The sequence below is a fragment of the Cyrtonyx montezumae genome, unplaced genomic scaffold (genome assembly GCF_038088225.1).
Source record: "Cyrtonyx montezumae isolate F1298 unplaced genomic scaffold, pur_monq_1.0 scaffold_8, whole genome shotgun sequence".
NCBI lineage: Eukaryota > Metazoa > Chordata > Aves > Galliformes > Odontophoridae > Cyrtonyx > Cyrtonyx montezumae.
In genome coordinates this window covers 91,792,168-91,812,584 of record NW_027072089.1, presented here as the reverse complement: position 1 = coordinate 91,812,584, position 20,417 = coordinate 91,792,168, and the positions used below count along the sequence as shown (strand labels likewise).

Below are 20,417 nucleotides of genomic sequence, written 5' to 3'. Positions count from 1 at the left end.
CTGGCATTCCAGAAATGGTAGAATAATATTATGGGCTTGATCTTTTCTCATGCTGTTTATCTTGCTCCACAGCTTCTGCTCTGAATATACTTTCTTCTGTTCCCACAGTGGAAAGCTTGTGGGTGAGAATTAAGGGATGGGCTAATATGGATGACACTGTTGTGGAGGTATATTATAAATCCCCTGATCCGGAGGAGGAAGCTGATGCTTTCTACAAGCAGCTGGAAGTAGCCTCATGATCCCAGGTGCTGGTTCTTATCAATTATTCAGATATTCATTGAGAAAGTAACATGGCCAGGCATGCGTGCTCCAGATAGTCCTGGCAATGTGTTGAAGATTACATTCTGATGCAGGTGGTAGAGGAGCCATTGAAGAGTGGGGTGTTACTGGACCTTGTTCTTATTAATGATGGGTTTGTTAGGGAAATGAAGGCTGGGGTCAGATTGGGATGTCGTGATCATGAGAGGGTGGAATTCAAGATCTTGAGTGGAAGAAGCAATCCAAAAGGTGTGATTGCTACCCTGGGCTTTTAGGAGAGCCAACTTTGATCTCTTCTGGGACCTTCTTGGAGCTATCCCGTGGCCTAGAGTGTTAGAAAGTAAGGGGGCCTGTGGGAGCTGGTCGGCATTTAACCAGTGCTTCTTCCAAGCTCAGGATTGGTGCTTCCCTTTGAGTAAGAAATCAGGCAAGGGTGGCAGGATATCTGTGTGGATGAGCAAGGAGCTTTCTTTAATTTCTTTAATATTTAATTTCATCAGCTCAGTAGCAGAGTAGGGGACCTCCTACTAACATCATAGTACCCATATTCACCCTCTTCATATACCTATGCATTTTCTATCAGTGGGCAATTTAAAATTGTGATGCCAATTTAAAATATTGCAATCCGATTATTGGAGGCAATGGTTTGATGTATATATACCCAGAGGAAGATTAAAGCCACAGATGAGGCCAAATGCTGTCCAATGATTTATTACAAATTTTAAGCTACTAGGGAAGATGAGGAAATTTGCATTAGTAAAGAGAGGAATCCTAGCAAATGGTTTACAAGGCAGGGACAGTCACTGCCAGGGATCCAGCAACATCTCATTGGTCCATAGGGAGGCAGTGAGTTGGTCAGTGACATCTCTTTGACTGACATGGCTGCAGATTGGCTGAGGGGGTACCTCTTCTTCATTGGAATTCTTTAGGTTTTTATCCTCTCCATCAGCAGCTGGTTGCCAGTAGCAGTACTGCCTACCCCAGTTATCAAGGGCATCACGTCCTGTTCATCATGGTGACGGTAGTAGTTGGGGTGCCCACATTTTGTTCATCAGGAGGAACAGCACATCTGCTCTCTTTCTGCTGTGTACATGGTAGTTAGCCATTAACTTCAAAAGCTTGTTGAGCAGGTTATGTCTTGGGTGTGTGCTGCTGAAAAAGGTTTGAGTCAGAATTCGTTCTGGATTCTTACACCCTATTGGCCAAGAAGGCCAATGGGATCCTGATCCTCCCCTTCTACTCTGCCCTGGTGAGGCCTCACCCTGACTACTATATCCAGTTCTGATCTCCCCCATGCAGGAAAAATAGGGATCTCCTCGAAAGAGTCCAGCAGAGAAACACAAAGATGATAAAGGGCCTGGAGCACTTCTCCTCTGAGGAAAGTCTGAGAGACCTACGTCTATTGAGCCTTGAAAAAAGAAGACTCAGAAGGGATCTGATCCATGTCTATAACTACCTAAGGAGCCGGGGGCAAAGGGACAAGGCCAACCTCTTTTCAGCAGTATGTGGTGATAGGACATGGGGAAATAGCCACAAACTGAAGCATAGGAAGTTCCGCACAAATGTGAGGGGAAATTCTTCACAGTGAGGGTGATTGAGCACTGGTACAGGTTGCACAGAGAAGTTGTGGAGTATCCTTCTCTGGAGATGTTCAAGAGCCAGCTGGGTGCCTATTTGCATGACCTGGTCTAGGGAGCCTGCTTTGGTAGCAGGATTGGACTAGGTTATCTCTAAAGGTTCCTTCCAACCCCTACAATTCTGTGATTCTTTGCTAAAGTTTTTTTCTGTCTCTTGCAGTCTTAATCTTGTGCCTCCTACCCATTATTACACTCTTCCAATTCTTGCTGGTAGATTTCTAGTAAATAGTACTTCATTCATAATTATATTTTTCCATATATTTGAGATTAGTTTTAAATAAGTTTTTCAGAATCTTTTGATTTTACCTAGTTCTCACGTATTCGGAAAACCTTATGAGTCTTATAGGCCTTCAAGATATTTTAGGTCATCTTAGTCCAACTGAATAACTTCAGAGCTTAATTTCTGTCATATCTTTAAAGAATAAATATTTATTTGGGAATCCTGAACAAGAGGTTTATCTACTTTATAATTTTAACTTGCTTGCAAGTATCCCCTATTGGTCTCTGTGTCCAGTCCACAGTGTATGTAAATTTTTATGTGTTTGTTTCTGTATTATTTTGTTTTGTGTTTCTTTAGCACAAAAGAGACCAGCAGACACTTTTACTCGCAGGGACGCTCAGGATGAACTGCCTATTGGTAACTTACTCCACTTATTTCTTATTTATTCAGTTTCTCTTCTGCACTGCTTGCAAGGTTAATAGCTGTGATGAAACCACATGTTCGTAATTTGGAAATGATGGACTGATATAACAAAATTTAGTAAATATCAGGCTATATCCATATTAATGGTATTATTCTGAATATATTTGTTCATTTACTATTTATTTCCTGCTTACACTTTTTCTGTCTTCCATTTTCCCTCATTTAGAAATCATTTTTCTCATATCCACAGGCAAATATACTATCATAAAGACTGATTAATACTGAAAAGCATTATACTGAGCTAATTGCTATTTGTTTATGACTGGAAATAGTAATATTGGCAAAAGGCTGAATTCTACTTTCAGCGCACTTTTTGAGATTAAAAAAAAGGTTTTTTTAGATAAAAAAAAAAAGCTGCCTCTAATCTGAAGTAAATTATGATGCTTTGGTATCTCAGCCAGAATTGATGCTCTTTTTCTGTATGCCTTTCAGAAAATTCAATACAACTTCAGGGAGAGAGTTTTTTCTGTGTTTCTAAGTGTGCAGCACATCCATTCATGAAGTTAGTCTGAAAGATGACAGTACTCAACCTGGATTTTCTACAACTAGGAAATATCTCTGAGTATTTTATGCATTCACTTAACAAAAGATTCATTTTCTGGGGTACCTGTGGAGAGTAAATGTTTTATTAAATGGAAGCGCAAAAGTTACGCTGTCTCTTATATTCTATAATGTAACTTGAAATCTCAATGCAAAAATTTGTCTCGGTCAATACATGATCACATTCAGGCACAGAATGAAAAGGATTAGTGGAGACTGAATTATATTGGTTGAAATTGTAATCTCCAGCTCTAAACTTTTTCAGGTAAAACATCGTGCAACCAGTGCAATCATTCAAAACACAGTAGGTAATGATAAATACAGAATGGTTTGTGTTACAAGGGAACTCCAATGATCATTTGGTTTAAGCACCCCGACATATAGGCAGGAACTTTTTTCACTAGACCAAATTGCTCAAAGCTTCATCTACCTTGGCCCTGAACACTTTAAGAATGGAACAATCACTATGTCTTTGTACCTTTATATATAGTGAAATTATTCTCTGAATAAATGGCTGACTGTTTTCCCTAAACAAAAGTGCTCACAGGCGTCTGCAGGGAACAGTGAAGTCCTTGCATTGCACCAAATTTAGACGAATTCCACCAAAAAATATTTATTGTATTAAAGAGTGGTGGATCAAATATTCTGATGACAAAAAATATTTTTACTGACATTTTAGAATTTGTTTACCACCCTTCCCTTACAAATCCTTCACAAAATTTTTCTTCAATCATCTGAAGTCTGAAATAAATTTTGAGGAAAGGACATGAAGATTGTAATTATGTTCTTCTGTCACTCTTGTGGCTCATTAATTGACATACATCATATTCTTGGTATTCTTTTTGAGGCTGTGACTACCTTCCAATGTTTCACTTAACCATTGCCAGCCTTTGCACTGTACAAAATGGGACAATGGGCTTCAAGAGTTTGAACAAGTGGCCTGCAAATGGTATGTCAGGCCTGCACATTGCTCAATTGTAAGTCTTCTCTGCAAATATTAAATGAATTCTTTTTCACACTCACAGAGTCAGATCTAATAAATGGTTCTTAGTTATGACTTTTTGTCACAGTGTTATCCCAACAGTGACAAGTGTGGGTCATGACATGTGTGGGTCATGACAGTCACCCAAGGGAAACCGAGAGGGGAGAGAGAAAGGAAAGAAAAAAAAAAAAAACAACTGCACCGTCAGTGGCCACGCAGCCGCCCGAGCAAAGCCGTGCGCCCCGGGGCGGGGAGGGGGGGGCGGAAACAGAAGGAATAGATGGGTCTACAAAAAGAAATAACAACGGCACGATTTGAGAAGGAACGGTAACTTTACTAAATCTAATAAAACTGAACAATTGAGAGAAAGACAGTTTCCAAACCAAAAGCTGGAAGCTTATGTTAGGGAGGAATTGCAGAGGAAGCACACGTGCCGAACCTCCACGGCAGCAGAGAAAGCGCGCCCAGGCTGAGAGCGGCCTGGAATCCGGTGCGGAGCTCTGCCTCTCTGCTGCTCCCCAACAGAATTAACTCCTTAACTCCCTGCATGATGTTCTGATGTGGAATACCGGCATCAAAACCACAAAACCAAAACACTTCTCTGATCCTTCTTCTTGTCTCTACTGTAGTACACTAGGTTTCTCATCTAAATGATTTGCACAAATGCATTTTATCATGAGATCCACTAAGTAAACCTAATGATGGCCAGATAGTAACAGAGAAATCTTATCACTTGAGCTTGACCCTTTGCTGTGAGGCTAAAAGCATCCCTCGGGAGTACACATAATGTATCAGGTGAGAAAAGGATGTTACTGTCCACTGACAGCAGGGAGGGAAGTCAGAGTGTGAGCACAGCCCACACTGCCCATACATTACAGCATCAGCTGGTGTGGGAGGTGGGTCTTGTGGCATGACATGTGAGTGCTTTTGTCTTTGCTCAGGAGACCAGCTCTCCTACTGACAGACCCTGAGACCACAACTCCAAACATGGTCTCTAACAGACAGCAGGACTGTAACAATACAGTCCCAAGAGGACTGTAACAACCCAGACAGAGGGCCTGCCCAGAAATGTGGTAAATCAGGTCTCTGACTGAAGGGAGTGCCTGAGCCTGCTGCTGCCAGGGAGGGATGGGAAGGACACCAGCTGTGTGGGGTTCGAGCAGCTGGATGAGCTGCTCAGCCTGGTGGTGGAGCTTAGGGAGGAGTTAGAGAGACTGAGGACCATCAGAGAGCATAAGTGGGAGATTGACTGGTGGAGTGACTCTGTGAGAGAGACAGAGATCGCATCCCCCCAAGACATAGTGGACCCTCTCCCTTGCTGTAGTAGAACAGAGAGCCAACTTGAGAGGAGAGGAGGAATGGCAGCAGGTCCCAGCTCGGCAGTGCAGGCAACCCCCATCCTGACCAACCTCTGTTCCTCAAGTGCTTCTATGAAATAGGTTTGAAGCCCTGAAACTGGAGGGAGAGGTGAGTGAGGATTGAGGATGAGGTAGGAGGACTGCCTCCAAATTTGTCTAAGGTGAAGTGATCAGCTCCATGATTGAAGAGTACCTCCTCCAAAAACATAAGGAATGTGATACTCATAGGTAACAACCTTCTGAGAGGAACAGAGAGCCCAATACATCAGCCTAACTCTATCCATAGGGAGGTGTGCTGCCTCCCTGTGGTGCAGGTCAGGGATATTTCTAGAAAACTTCCCAGTCTGATCCACCCCTCTGATTATTATCTTTCATTGATAGTTCAGGCTGGCAGTGATGAGGTCACTGACAGAACCCTGAGGACTATAAAAATGATTTTAAGGGACTGGGAAAGTTAGTTGATGGAGTAGACATACAAGGAGTATTTGCCTTTATTCTTACAGTGGCAGGAAAAGACACTGAGACAACCAGGAAAACCTATCTTAAAAACACGTGGCTGAGAGGATGGTGCAAATGCAAGAATGTTGGGTTCTTTGATCATGGGGCGGTCTACTCGGAACCTGGCCTGAGGTCTGCCAATGGGTATCACCTGTCTACTTGCCCAGGAACTGGCAGGACTTGTAGAGAGTGTATTAAATTACACATTAAAGGGGAAGGGGATAAAACCAGGTCTGCTAGATATGAGCCTGTGGGAGTGGTAATGGGATTAGTGAGGGATTCAGATGAAGTGATCTACACCAATGCACACATCATGGGCAAAAGACAAGAAGAGTTGGAAGCCATTGTGTGGCAGGCAAGCTATGACCTAGTTGCCATTACAGAAACATTGTGGGACCACTCCTATGTCTGGAGTGCTGCAATGGATGGCTACAAGCAGTTCAGGAAGGATAAGCAAGGAAGGAGGGGGGACGGCGTGGCTCTGTGTTAGAGAGTACTTTGATATTACTAAGCTTATGGCTGGGGATTATAAGGTTGAATCCCTATGGGTAAAGATCAGGGAAAGGGCTGACAGGGCAGACATCCTGGTGGGCATCTGTTGTAGATGGCTGAACTAGGATGAAGAGGCAGATGAGGTGTTCTACGAGCAGCTGGCAGGAGCTGGGCAATTCCAGCCCTTGTCCTCATTGGAGACTTCAATTTGCCTGACATATGTATGCTGGGAATATAACATAGCACAGAAAAAGCAATCTAGGAAATTTCTGGAGTACATGGAGGATAACTTCCTGATGCAGCTCGTGAGAGAGCCTATGAGAAGAGCTGCCTCACTAGACTTGCTGTTTGCAAACAGAGAAGATCTGGTGGGAGATGTGGAGGTCAGGGGATGTCTTGGACAGAGTGACCACAAAATGGTAGAGTTCTTGTCTCTTGGTGGTGCCTGGAGGGGGAACAGCAAAACTGCTACCTTGGACTCCAGAAGGGCAGACTTTGAATTGATCAGAAGGCTAGCATGGTGTGGGGTAAATAACTCCCAAGGATGGTACTTCACAAAGATATAGTATAGATGATGGTATATTTTGAGCAGTTCTATATAGATAGGATACAAATAAAACAAAAGAGAGGATGGTTCACCTTCAGGATGTCAAGGCTCACAGGAGACACCGTATGGGAGGGATCTCCAAGAAGAGATCCTTCCCTGGTGGCGGTCAGCCCTTAAATGGGGTTTGGGAGAGGTGGAGCCAGGCTCCACCCCTTCCAATCACACAGGTATATCACCTTCACCTGTGCCCCTGTAGCTGACTCAGTGCTCACCTCAGGTGACCAATCAGTGGTTCAGGTCGTGATTCAGCAGTTCCCATACAAGCATTAATTCTGTTTCTGTAAGTGATCTGGTTTTCTAGATCATAGTTTTGTACTTGCACCACAATCACATGTGGTTGAGTATTAATTACACTGCCTACCAGGGATGAATAGTGTTTTCCAAATGCATAAGTTGAGGATGTTTCCATTTATAGCAGAGCCTATATTACAGAGTGTGTATTTTAAAAGATTAACAAAGGTGACAGGTGTAAGTTATGTTTTTTCTTGTGTAGTAGTACCTCTGAATTTTACCCATCTGTTCAGGTAACTAATGAAATAATTGGATTGAAGAGAAGTACTTTATTTATCTGACCTTAATATGTGAAAAATCAAAAGCCAATTCTCTCCATTCTAATTTGCATAATTTTATACTACACAGGCAGAGATTTGGTTTAATTTTTTTTCTGTATAAGAAAAACAAAGATTCTGATTTCAGGTTGCTTCCATCTTAGATGATAATAATACATTAATCTTCTTTATACTGAGCAAACTATAAATGAAATGCTCAGATGGATTATCAAGATTATTTTAAGAAAAAGAATATTTTCCTTTCTTCAGTAAATCTGTAGTATGTAATAATTCATAGTCATTTATTCATATGCCCTAATTTACTTTCTCTATTATAATAACAGGTTATCAGCACTTCTGTTACAGAACTCAAAGTTATCTACTTCTCACAATAATTTCATGATGATTTTCTTCATCACTATGTTTGCTTATCATCAAAAGCATTCTAGATATGCATTCTAGATATTTAAAGGCAGGCATTTTTTGTTTGTTTATTATAAATATCCCTAAGGAGAGTGGTTGTCCATGGTAGGCATCGCCATTAGCTAACTTCGCTGTAAATTTTTGAACTATTTATTTTCAGTTTTGTTCTGCTTTTTCTTAAATTCAGCTTGGACTGAATAGTTTTCTTCAGAGTGTCTAGTATGATCCCATGTTTTGGTTCTAGGAGAAAAAAAATTGATAGCACAATAATGTTTATATAGCTTCTCAGCTATGTTGTATAGATCCAAAACCATTCACAGCAAAGGGCCCAAGATGGTGTGAGGAAACAGGACAGCTGACTTCCACTAGTCAAAAGCATATTCTGTGTCACATTACATCAAACAGAAGGAGTTTTGAAGGGATTAATGGTTCATCTTGCTCTCTTCCACTGCTCAGGGGCATCACTGTGGGGGTGATAAGAAATTACTTGTGCATCACTTGTTACATAATATAGAGAGAGACATTATACATTATATATATACATATACAATCATAACTGTTTTCCCTTTTCTCTATCTCAGTAAATAGTTTTATCACTATCCATGAGTTCTACTTCTTTATTATTATTATTCTCTCTTCCATCCCACTGGGAAGGGGTAGAGTGAGAGAACAACTGGATGGTGCTGAGGTACCTGTCTGGTTTTTACTGAAATGTTGGGATGTATCCACATGTATTCTGCACATACACAAGTGACACAACTGTGTTTTTACCCAAAATAAAAATAAAGGATGCATTGTCCCTTAATGTGTATGAATATTTATTGGCATAAAGTAAATAATTTTTCCTGTGTTTCAGAAAAGTGTGATGAACCTCTGGTCTCAGCATTACCCCACTCCTCCTTCAGCAGTTCATCATCAATGGCAAGTAGCTATGTGCCTGGGTATGCCAAGTTAAACAAACGAGGAGGTAAGGGGCATTAACCTTATATTCATATCTCTGAGAAAAAGCAGTGCATGATTGTTTAATATGAAAATGCTTTTATGTAAGGGATTAGTGCTACTGTTCATTAAAAAAAATTAGCTGTCTTGTAAACAGAATGAATTTCTTTTACATTGCATGTGACAGTAATTACACCACAGTGAGAAAAAAATGCTGAAAAAGCAAATAAAATTTGTAAAGTTTATGGAGTCACATGGTACAGTTGCATAAATGACTTCAGCTGAAAGGGCATACCTTCATAGGGTAAAAAAAACTGAGAGCCTTGATTTGCTTTGTTGACTTGTTTCCCACATTTGCAATGCTTTCTGTTGTTCAGCTTCTTCTAGCACTACAGAAACTTCTCAGTTTTAGTCAGAAAGAACATCAGAAAAAGAATAAAAAGTTACAAGGAAATGTGTATAACCGTATGTATCCCTTTCCCCAGCTGCTATTACAACAAAATGACTTAAACAGAAGCCGAAGACAAACTTAGGGAAATAGAACTGACAGTTTCCAGTCCTAGAATTTTTCTGAGTTAATGCAAAGCACATGGCCTGTCAGTAGCATCAGCAGTTTCTCTGATTTTACATCTGCAGGCTAGTGCATGACATTTTTCATTGTTTTGAAAATTTAGAAGTTTTATGAATGAAAATAGATTCTCATTTTCTGATGTCTTGAGAAGAGTGCAGGAGTTGAGTTTACTTCAGAAGACTTCATTACGTCCCTTTTAACAAATCTAATTCTTTCTGTTACAATGTCTGAACACAAGTTTTGATAGCTACTCTAATTTTTGTTTTCAGTTTAGCAGTGAAAATAAATACTAAGCAGTTTAATTCTAAAACAATGCTTTTCATTTATGTTTAATCCTTCTGTATCATGATCATAGTTGAGTTCATTTGAATTCTATTATTTATTCTAAAGTAGGGGAAAAATACTGGAATAACATTTATATAATATATATTATATATATTATATATTGCCCTGAGGGAAAGAGTGTCATATTTACTTTACATGAATTTCTCCTTTTAGCTTACTAGACTTCTGTTGTATTGCAAGTGAAAGACAAACCAAGCATTTAAAACTTATATTTTTCCTTTAACTAAATTATCCTCCCCTTACAATCTCTTCATTGCAGTTTCTTTTAATGATGCTTCTTCAGCAATATGAATCTACAATGGTTTCATTAATCAACCATTTTTTTCTATTTACTCTATTAATAGGTCATTTAGATCTACTTTTCTTGCTTCTCTTTGCTCAGATACTCACCGAATTAGACTATTGCTATCCATTTTTTAATACTTACAAAACTTCTCAAGACTGAAGTTTCTATATGAACATTTTACCTCCCTTATACGACTACCAGTAAAATTACTACAATACTCATTACTATGAGTAATGAGGGAACTATATCTTCACTGTGTTTATCCTGCTGCTTCTATAAGTGATGGAAAATAGCTTAGTGTTAATGTTGAACTATTTTCTTACATCATGGAATTACAGATATTGTTAATGAAACCGGTAATAAGATCTATTTTTTTTTTTCCAGAGTCATTATCAGCTGATGGTTTCTCAAATTGAATATGCTATTTAAACCACACTGCGCTCCCTCCTATAGCCTCAAACTCTTTAAACTGAGGAAATACACTTTTGAAAATTCCACTCTCCAACTCCATATTAAATTTCTTTGCTACTTTTGTGTCATTTTAATCTAGACTAGCAAATACTTTACTAGATTAGAATAGTATATTTTATTCCATTGATTAAGACACTGATTGACTGCAGTTACATCATGTTATTAAGGTTATAATATCTGCTATAAATGTGGAGAATGGAAAGGTACACATTGAAGAGCTTAATATTTTAAATAGTCCTTAGGAGGTTTCTGAAACACCCACAGATTTCCTCTTAATGTTTGTTACCACTTTCTACATAAATCCCTTAAATAGTGATCTAGACAAACAGTACTAAAATTTCATGAAATGGTAAACATGGATCTAAAAACTTTAAGACATATGCTTAAAGTATTCTGTGTTTTGTTATAGTATGTGAGGCTGTTTCTCAGATTTTCACATCATTCTACAGTTTTCACTGTAAGTCTTCACTGATGTAATGATTATTACACATACTTCATATAAAGAGGAAGTCCAGAATTGACTGATAAAGTAATAACTTGCTTAGAAAAGGTCATCTCTCACTCAATCTGTTTAGATTCCTATCTTCTATTCTGCCGCTCCAGTCCTTATTTCTAATTTGTGTAAGCAAGAAGTACAGCGAGCTTGATGTAAAACAAGTAACAAGACAAAAGAATAGTTAGCTTTGGTTAGAGGAAGAAATGTTCAATTGGAGAAATAAATTTTCAGTAGTTACTTTCAGGTTTGTCAATCTCTTGCAAACATATTTAAAATGTATATAATTTTGAAGCCCTAGTGTTTATGTTAGTGAGTCTTAGAATCAGAGCTGTAACAATTACATAAATCAATCTCCACAATCGGAAAGTCAGAAGCCTGGGGTTACACAGTGCAAATCTGTTCCTTTTACCTATGACTCATCCCAGCTGTCCTACTGGTGGCCTCCCCTACTTTACCTTCTGAGTGCTTTGAATTATTGTAGCTACGAAAAATGCTATCATTTTATTATTGTGGAAAGAAATAAAAAAAAAAAACAAGAAGGCCAAAGAAGCTGTAGACCCTTCTATTCTTTTCTCTTTGTAAGCAAAGGACAGTGACTCCTCTGCAATATAACTTCTTAATAATTCTGAATACACCACACTGGAATTATTGCAGAGTAGATCAATTGCTGCTGTCCCAGATATGTATGTAGAAAAGGAAGAAAAAAAACCTTCGAAATTTGAGATGTTGCAAAACATAGGAGAAAACTAGACAGTGAATTGTGGTGAATTGTATAGTGTAAGTAGGTTTAGAGAAGGAAGAGCATGGTGAGTTTTGACTTGTTAGAGGCTTATAAGCAAAAGCTTGGAATATTATGTTTTGTTCAAACTTCCTGGAATTATTTTCTCAGTAACTATCTCATTTTCTATATCTATGCAAACTGAACTTAGAATTCCTGGTGCGTTAAAAGATACAGTGTAACATTTGCAGTAACTTGGAATGCGTTAGCTTTGCAAAATACATTACATTTTCCTTTTCAAAATGACTAAGAGAAGTAGTTTGCATTAATATATGCCATTAAGTTACTGATTGCACCATAACACATTTTAATTGAAATCCAGTTAGTAAATTAAAATAAACAGGTTTCTCTTTTCCTTTCATTTTCCTCCTGCCAATTCTGCAGAACTATTCTATGTTGCTACCACCTTCTCAAGTAAACTGAAAACAAAGGAGAGTTTTCAATTAACTCATTCTAGAGCTTATGAAAAGATTATCTAAAACTTGTACATATGTGATGTCAAGGTTATAAGGTCTAACATCTTATGACCTGCCATCAGTAGAACCAATGGGCTGTATCACATAATGAGGATTCTTAGCACAAGTTTGATATAATGCATCAATCTTCCTTTTAATGATTCCTAAGCTACTGGACCTTAAACTTCTCACTAGTATGGGAATTTATGCTGCCCATCAACTACCTCATATCATTTTAATTTAGGAAAGAATTTCTACGTTATTTCAATGTAACATAGTATTATGTAATATAATTGGAAGCTCTTTGAAACTGAGCAGAGTCTCAGAACTTCAACAATAATCCCAGCAAACAGTGAGAAGGTCATAATTTCCATACATTCCAATATTCATTATCTTTTGAAAAACTGAAATAAAGAAGCAATTTGGCTTCTTAGGTTCTCTTCCAAGTCCAGTACTCAGAAATCTGAAGCTGCCAACAAAACTGATAATATAATGTGGGGTAAACGTCTGTAGGACGGCTGATGTTCAAAAAGCAGGTTTTTTTAGCATCACTATGTAAGTCCTGTCAGTGATTTCATGTTGCTTCTTATCTGTGGCTCTGATCTTGCCCTTTTAGAGGAACTATTGACATATCACTAAAAAGAAACTTCAGTAATTTAAAATGTTGAAATGGGTGTAATTGAGACAGTATATTTTTCTCAGTGGAGTGTTAAATTTTGGTTTCTGTATAGAAAATGCAAGATGTTATCTATAACGGGGTATGACTCTTCTATTTCCCTAACCCTTTTAAGTAAGTTAATAAGATCAATTCTGCGTCAGCTCTGTGAGAAGAAGTCCATGAGAACACGGCCTATGCACTTCGTAGTGTAGATATTAAAACCTTCAATATCAGAATTCAAGCCAAGTTAGCTATTCAGACTTATGAAAAAACATTTTCATTTAAAAAATATTGAATAGTTATCCATGACTTAAAAAAACTTAGCAGTTTATTTATTAATATATACATAAAAGCATATTTACACTGGACATAGAATTTTTCATGTTGCACACAGTGTCTACTGCCTGTAATGCCTCCAACCCTACTGATTCCAGTGAGTCGGATGTTAATAGGAGGTCATCAATATAGTGGTATAGGTTCACATTGTTCGGTTTACTCCAATCAGCCAGGTCACGTGCCACCATATTATGACAGTGTGTTGGTGAGTGCACGTACCCCTGTGGCAAGACCTGAAAGGTCCACTGCCTGCCTCCACACATAAATGCAAATTGATCTTGTGATTCTTTAGCAATAGGTATGCTAAAAAACACATTTGCTAAATCCAGGACACAATGGTAGGTTTTAATTTCCCTACTAAGAGCGTCCATTAAGGAGGCAATATTGGGTACAGCCGCATGGATGGGCAGCGTGACCTTATTTAGTTCCCTATAATCCACCATCATTCTCCATGTTCCATCTGACTTCCGTACTGGCCATATGGTGTAATTATATGGGCTGTGTGCAGGTCTTATAATACCTACTTTCTCTAATTCCTGCACCGTCTTTGATATTTCTTCTAGCCCCCCTGGGAGTCTGTACTGTCTGACATTAGTAATCTGGCGTGGTTTCGGCAAACAAATGGGCTCATGTTTCGCATGGCCCCTCAATATTGTCTGTATTGTCCAGATACTAATGTACCTCTGCCGTAGTCTGAACTCTCCCACAGTCGTCTGGAGAGCCAGACCCCATAGAATGTCTATGCCCAAGATATATTCTGGAATTGGGGCAATCGACACCTTATACTCCCAGGGTGGGAGACGCCCAACCCCCAATTTCAACCATGTTTGGGTGACTATTTCAGTCTGTCCCCCAAACCCACCAATCATCACTCTATTACCCTTAAATTTTGTTTGGTCACCATATATAATTGACGTTTCTGCACTGGCATCCACTAGAGCCATCACCTTCTGCACATTTGTCCTAGACCAGAATATTGTTAATTCTACAAAGGGCCTCCGGTCACATCTGGAGGCCCTATGGGGACCAGTGATTTTCATTAATCCATGAACTTTGCCAGATCCAAATCTTTTGTCACAGGTGGCTCAGGCACTGTAGCCCGCGACACCTGCGGATGTTTTTTCCTTCTGTTTGGTATTATAAAGTAGGCCAGATCCCAGGTTGTTGTTGGTGTTTCTTGTATAATTCATACTGCCGATTTTCTGGGAGCACTCTGAATTTTTTGATCATTTTTAAGCTGTTTCCACTGCTGTAACAAAACATGGTTGGGTTGCCCATCAAGTTTGGTAAACGCAACCCCAGCCTGTATGAGGTCATTGGACATAGTATTCTGGGATACCCATACAGGGCCTGATCGGGGTGTCCGTGGAGCAGGCTTTTTAGTTTTAATAGGGAAGGCCTCAGCGTCTTCTACCACACGAACATTGTGCCTGGTTCTTACACTCTCCATCTCCCCTAAGTCTGCCACTAACTGGGCTGCCTGCTGTACGATGGCCTCTGATGCCACCAACGGATTTAGTATGGAAACTAGCATCCCATATATGTGGGAGGGGGCCTGCTGCAGTATTAGATCTCTCATGTCCACTGTAAATTTCTCTGTATCGGGGCTTTCAAGAGTGTCTGCGTACATAGCCTCCCTCATACCTAGTTCTCTGATGTATGTCTGGAGGTCCTCCATAGAGGACCACAAACCGGTATTGAGAGGAACATCGGTTTTGTTAGGCCATTTTAGGTGGCATGCTGCCATCAACCAATCTATTATGGAATGGTTTTCATCATTGTAGTGGACGGCTGCATATAACCTATGCCTCAAGGCCAGGTTTATTGTTATGGACGCTAATTTTGACATTTCTGTCCCATTCACTAAAATAGTTTCAGCTCCTGCATCCCATAACCTTAGGAGCCATGATAGTACGCTTTCCCTTGGTTTTTGATGGAATCGCTGTACTAGGTCCATCAACTCATTAGCTGTATATGGATGAGCAGTCACATGGAGGCAGGATTCAGCAGGGGGCCATTGGTCAGGAGGCACCCCTGCTGATCTATCCTGTACCTTTTTTGTTTTTTGAGTTATAATAGGCTGAACCTCGAATGGGTCCATCATAGATGGAGTTTCGAGATCTGCCTTAGAGATCTTTTTTCCTGCCATATCTAAGTCTGCCTCCTTTGATTTTTGGATGTCCTCTACCGATATACTCTGTATTTGTCTTGTGGGGACATTTAGGCCAGGCTTTCTGGTTGTTAATGTACCCAGCTTTTGCTCAAGTTTCTCAGTACGGTCTCTTAATAATTGATTTTCAGTCTCCATGTTAATGTTTGCAGTATCTAATTTAAGTATGGCCATTACTAAAGGCCAGGATACTGCAGAGGCGGCTAACCACCACTCCTTGGTAATGAGTATGTCCTTATCTAATCCTAGAAAGTAGCCAGTCAAATAAGATAGGGAGGGAGAGACAGTCCCTGGAACCCACGTGGGTCCCCATTTCTCAATAATGGATGCCAACCTATAGTAGGGTGACCCCATGAACCCTGGAATTAGACGAGGCATTGTCTGGTCTACAGGGGTAACGTTCTCCCCCCTGGCCCATTTAAGCATATTCCAAATAAAAGACATATAGAGTAAGTATGGATTATTATCAGTAGAGCAGCCTGGCTCGCCAAGTGTGGGGTAAATAACTCCCAAGGATGGTATGTCACAAAGAAACAGTATAGATGAAAGTATATTTTGAGCAGTTCTATATAGATAGAATACAAATAATACAAAAGAGAAGATGGCTCACCTTCAGGATATCAAGGCTCGCAGGGGACTCCACGTGGGAGAGATCTCTGAGAAGAGATCCTTCCCTGGTGGCGGTCAGCCCTTAAATAGGGTTTGGGAGAGGTGGAGCCAGGCTCCACCCCTTCCAATCACACAGGTATATCACCTTCACCTGTGCCCCTGTAGCTGACTCAGTGCTCACCTCAGGTGACCAATCAGTGGTTCAGGCCGTGATTCAGCAGTTCCCATACACTGTCCACGCTCTTTTTAATGCATCCCAGAATGCCATTGGCCCTCTTGGTTTCAAAGGCACACTGCTGGCTCATGGTCAACCTGCCATCCACCAGGACACCCAGGTCCCTATCCTCAGAGCTCCTCTCCAGCAGCTCATCCCCCAGCCCGTACTGGTGCATGCAATTGTTCCTCCCTAGGTGCAAGACTCAACATTTGCTTTTGTTATATTTCATCTGATTTCTGACTACCCAGCTCTCCAGCCTGTCCAGGTCTCCCTGAATGACAGCACAGCCTTCAGGTGTGTTAGCCAATCCTCCCAACTTCATATCATCAGCAAACTTGCTGATGACCACTATCCCCTCATCAAAGTCATTGATGAATATGTTGAACAAAACTGGACCCAGCACAGACCCCTGGGTTACACCACTGTTACAGGCCTCCAACTGTACTCTACACCACTGATGACAACCCTCTGCACTCTGCCAGTCAGCCAGTTCTCATCCCACTTCACTTTCCACTCATCTATCCCACACTTCCTTAGCTTTGTTATAAGGATATCATGGTAGACAGTATCAAACGCCTTGCTGAAATCAAGGTAGACTACATCTACCGCCCTCCCCCCATCCACCCAGCCAGTGACAACATCATAGAAGGCCACCAGGTTGGTCGAGCATGACCTCCCCTTGGTGAACCCATGCTGGCTACTCCTGATAACCTCCTTTTTTTCCAATTGTCTGGAGATGGCATCCAGAACAAGCTGTTCCATCACCTTTCCAGGGACAGAGGTGAGGCTGACTGGCCTATAATTAACAAGATCTTCCTTCTTGCCCTTACTGAAGACCAGAGTGACATTGTCTATCCTCCAGTCTTCAGGCACATCCCCCATTCTCCAAGACCTCACAGAGATGATAGAGAGCTGTTCAGCAGTCACCTCCTCCAGCTCCCTCAACACCCATGAATGCACCCCATCGGGTCCCATGGGTTTATGGACATTAGCATTGCCTAGGTGCTCACAAACCACCTTTTCCCTGACTAAAGGAAATTTTCCCATTCCCCAGACCCTCTCACTAACCTCCAGGGTCTGGGATTCCTGAGGGAAAGCTTTTTCAATGAAGACAGATGCGAAGAAGGCATTCAGTATCTCCGCCTTCTCAGCATCCCCTGTTACCAGAACACCCCCCTCACTTAGTAGGCGGCCCACATTCTCCCTAGTCTTCCTTTTATTGTTAACATACTTAAAAAAGCCTTTTTTATTATCCTTTATCCTTTTTGACAGATTCAATTCCAGATGAGCTTTAGCCTTCCTCATTGTATCAATCAACATAACAGTCAAAGTAACAAACTCTGTGGAAAGTGAAGCTTAAATAATTGGATAAAAATAAAGCAAGATTGGCTAAGTTAATTCAACAATACATGATAACAGCAGAAAGGATGGAAGTTTTTTCCTGTTCATAAATATTTATTTATTTTATTTTGAACTCTTCAATAACATAATTAGATTATTAGACACATGTCTAAATGGGGGGGGGGGGGGTGAGGGGGGGAGATAAAAATAATAGTAATATTGAGCTCTGTCTTCAACTTTGTGTTAAAATCTTCTTCCCCAACAAGTACTTGAAGAGGCAGCATTTCAAAGACCACTCGGAGCCATAAGCAAAATGGCGAGCTGTCCAGGGCCACAGACAGCTCAACACAGCAAATCAGCCTGAAATTTCTGAGCAGATAGCTTATTTCCAGCAAAACTCACTTTGGTTCATTAATAACTTCTGAAGCTAATGAACAGCTGACTCTGGCAGAAATGTGTCCATTTTTGCTGGCAGCCTTGCGCTGGATGTGTTTATTGCAGATATATTTTTCTATGTCCTCCAAGGATCATTGCAGCAGTAGCTGTTTATCCCCCAAGTAACTAAATCCACTACCAGCTATTCTAAAATCCCAGAGTTGAACATTTAGTATTCTGAAACACTGAAGCACTAGCACATTAACCTATAAAGAGCTAATGTTTGTGTTCTTATTGTTGTCATCTCAAAACACAGACCTAATTAGCTCTCTAACTCAACTCAGAATTCATATAACTTTGTTTGCACTTTAGCAGGAACTAATGGCCACAAACACTGGATGATTAAAAAGTTTGTATTTGAGTTTTATATTCAGTATAGATCTTCCTTACTCTTTGCAACTAGTTAATTCCAGTTTCACATGAATGAAAACCATACCTGTAAGATGTGTTAAAAGTTCTCATACTTTTCCTAAATGCCACTTAACTTGTATTTCTTTTATTGTGCACTTGTTTCAAAAGCAATCAAGTTTTCATTTGCAGAGTATTCTTTTGCAGAGTATTTGCAAGTATCACTGGTACATTGAGGTTATATAATAATCCCCCAAACAGTGGGGGGTGGGGGGTTATCATATTATCCCTGCCCTATCGTCATTGAGCAGAAGAGGATGATTTAAGAGGAGTGGAAACTAGTCCCAACTTGGTATCACAGGCAAACCCTATTCTGACCTACCTCAGTTCACCTGTGTAATTTGAGGGAGAAGTCAGTGGGGAAGTGATGGGAGGTCCACCAGCAGGATTGCCAAGGATTAGGCAGTTGACTCCACACCTCAAGACTGCTTCCACCAAGAAGAAAAGAAGGCTGGTTGTCCTAGGGGACTCCCTTCTGAGAGGAACAGAGGGCCCTATTTGTTGACTTGATCCTACCCATAGGGAAGTTTGCTGCCTACTTGGGGCCTGGGTCAGGAATATTTAAGAAACTTCCTAGTCTGATTCACCCCTCTGGTTATTATCCCAATAGCTCAGGCCAGCAGTAATGAAGTTGCTAAGAGAAGCCTAAAGACTATCAAAAAGATCTTCAGGGGATTGAGGTGTGTAGAGGATGGAGAAGGCATACAGGAAGGAAACACAGAGGTCGGGAGCTGTCTTAGGCATAGCAAAAATAAAAAGGTGGAGTTCTTAATTATTGGTGAAATCATGAGGGGGGAAGGAGGTCAAGGAAACTTCTGCCTTGGATTTCTAGACAGTGGACTTTGAACTGTTCAGGGCACTGGTAGGGAGGGTCCCTTGAGATTCAGTCCTGGAGAGTAAAGGGATCCAGGAAGGCTGGTCACTCTTCAAAGAGGAATTCTTAAAGGCACAGGAGCAGACTGTCTCCCTGTGCCATAAGGTAAGCTGGTCAGAAAGAAGACTGCTGTAGATGAACAGGGAACTTTCTCTGAAGCTCCAGGAGAAAAAGAGAAACTACCTCTTACGGAAGAAATGAAAGGCAACTCAAGGAGAGCACAAAGAAGTTCTTTGGATATGCAGGGCAAAAATTAGAAAAGCAAAAGCTAAGCTTGAACTCAACCGTGCCACTGTAGTAAAAGAGAACAAAAATATTTTCCAAATTTGTTAACAGTAAAAGGAGGGCCAAAGAGAATCTCCATCCTTTACTGGATGCAACAGGAAACATCACTACTGAGAATAAGAAAAAGCCTGAGGTTCACAATGCCTTCTTTACATCTGTCTTTAAAAGTCAGAGCAGTTATCTTCAGGACACTCTACCCCCAGACCTGGAAATCTCAGATGGGGAGCAGAATAAACCTCCCACAATTAAGGTGGAAACAGAGACCTATGGCTCTAACTGGATTTGCCACTTGTTCAAGGGTGCTGAGGGAGCCAGTGCAGGTGATTGCCAAGCTGCTTTCCATATTATCTGCCAGCATTTCTGGTCAACTAGAGAGGTCCCAGTGGATTGGAGCCTTGCCAAAATGACTCCCATCTACACGAAGGGCAGCAAGGAGTATTCAGAGAACTACAGACCTGTCAGCCTGACTTCAGTGCCAGGGAAGGTTATGGAGCAGATAATCTTGAGTGTCATTATATAGTATGTGCAGGATAACCAGAGGACCAGGCTCAGACAGTGTAGATTCCTGAAAGGCAGGTCCAGCATGAATAACCTGATCTCCTTCTATGATCAAGTGATCTACCAGGTGAATGAGTTGTTAGCAGGTAATTGTTACTAGCTACTGGTTGTCTTTGTACCATCTGGATAAGCTATACAA

The 20,417-nt window shown here is 40.6% G+C and overlaps 1 protein-coding gene across 1 annotated transcript in view; it reads left to right on the top strand.

Annotated features, from left to right (window-relative positions):
* The window catches only part of CNTNAP2 (contactin associated protein 2), a 677,682-nt gene that overhangs the window by 203,808 nt on the left and 453,457 nt on the right, over positions 1–20,417 (top strand). Inside the window, exon 2 of the mRNA XM_065752999.1 lies at positions 8,903–9,013. Within this exon, the coding sequence (XP_065609071.1) occupies positions 8,903–9,013 (111 nt within the window). The remainder of the gene's footprint in view (positions 1–8,902; positions 9,014–20,417) is intronic.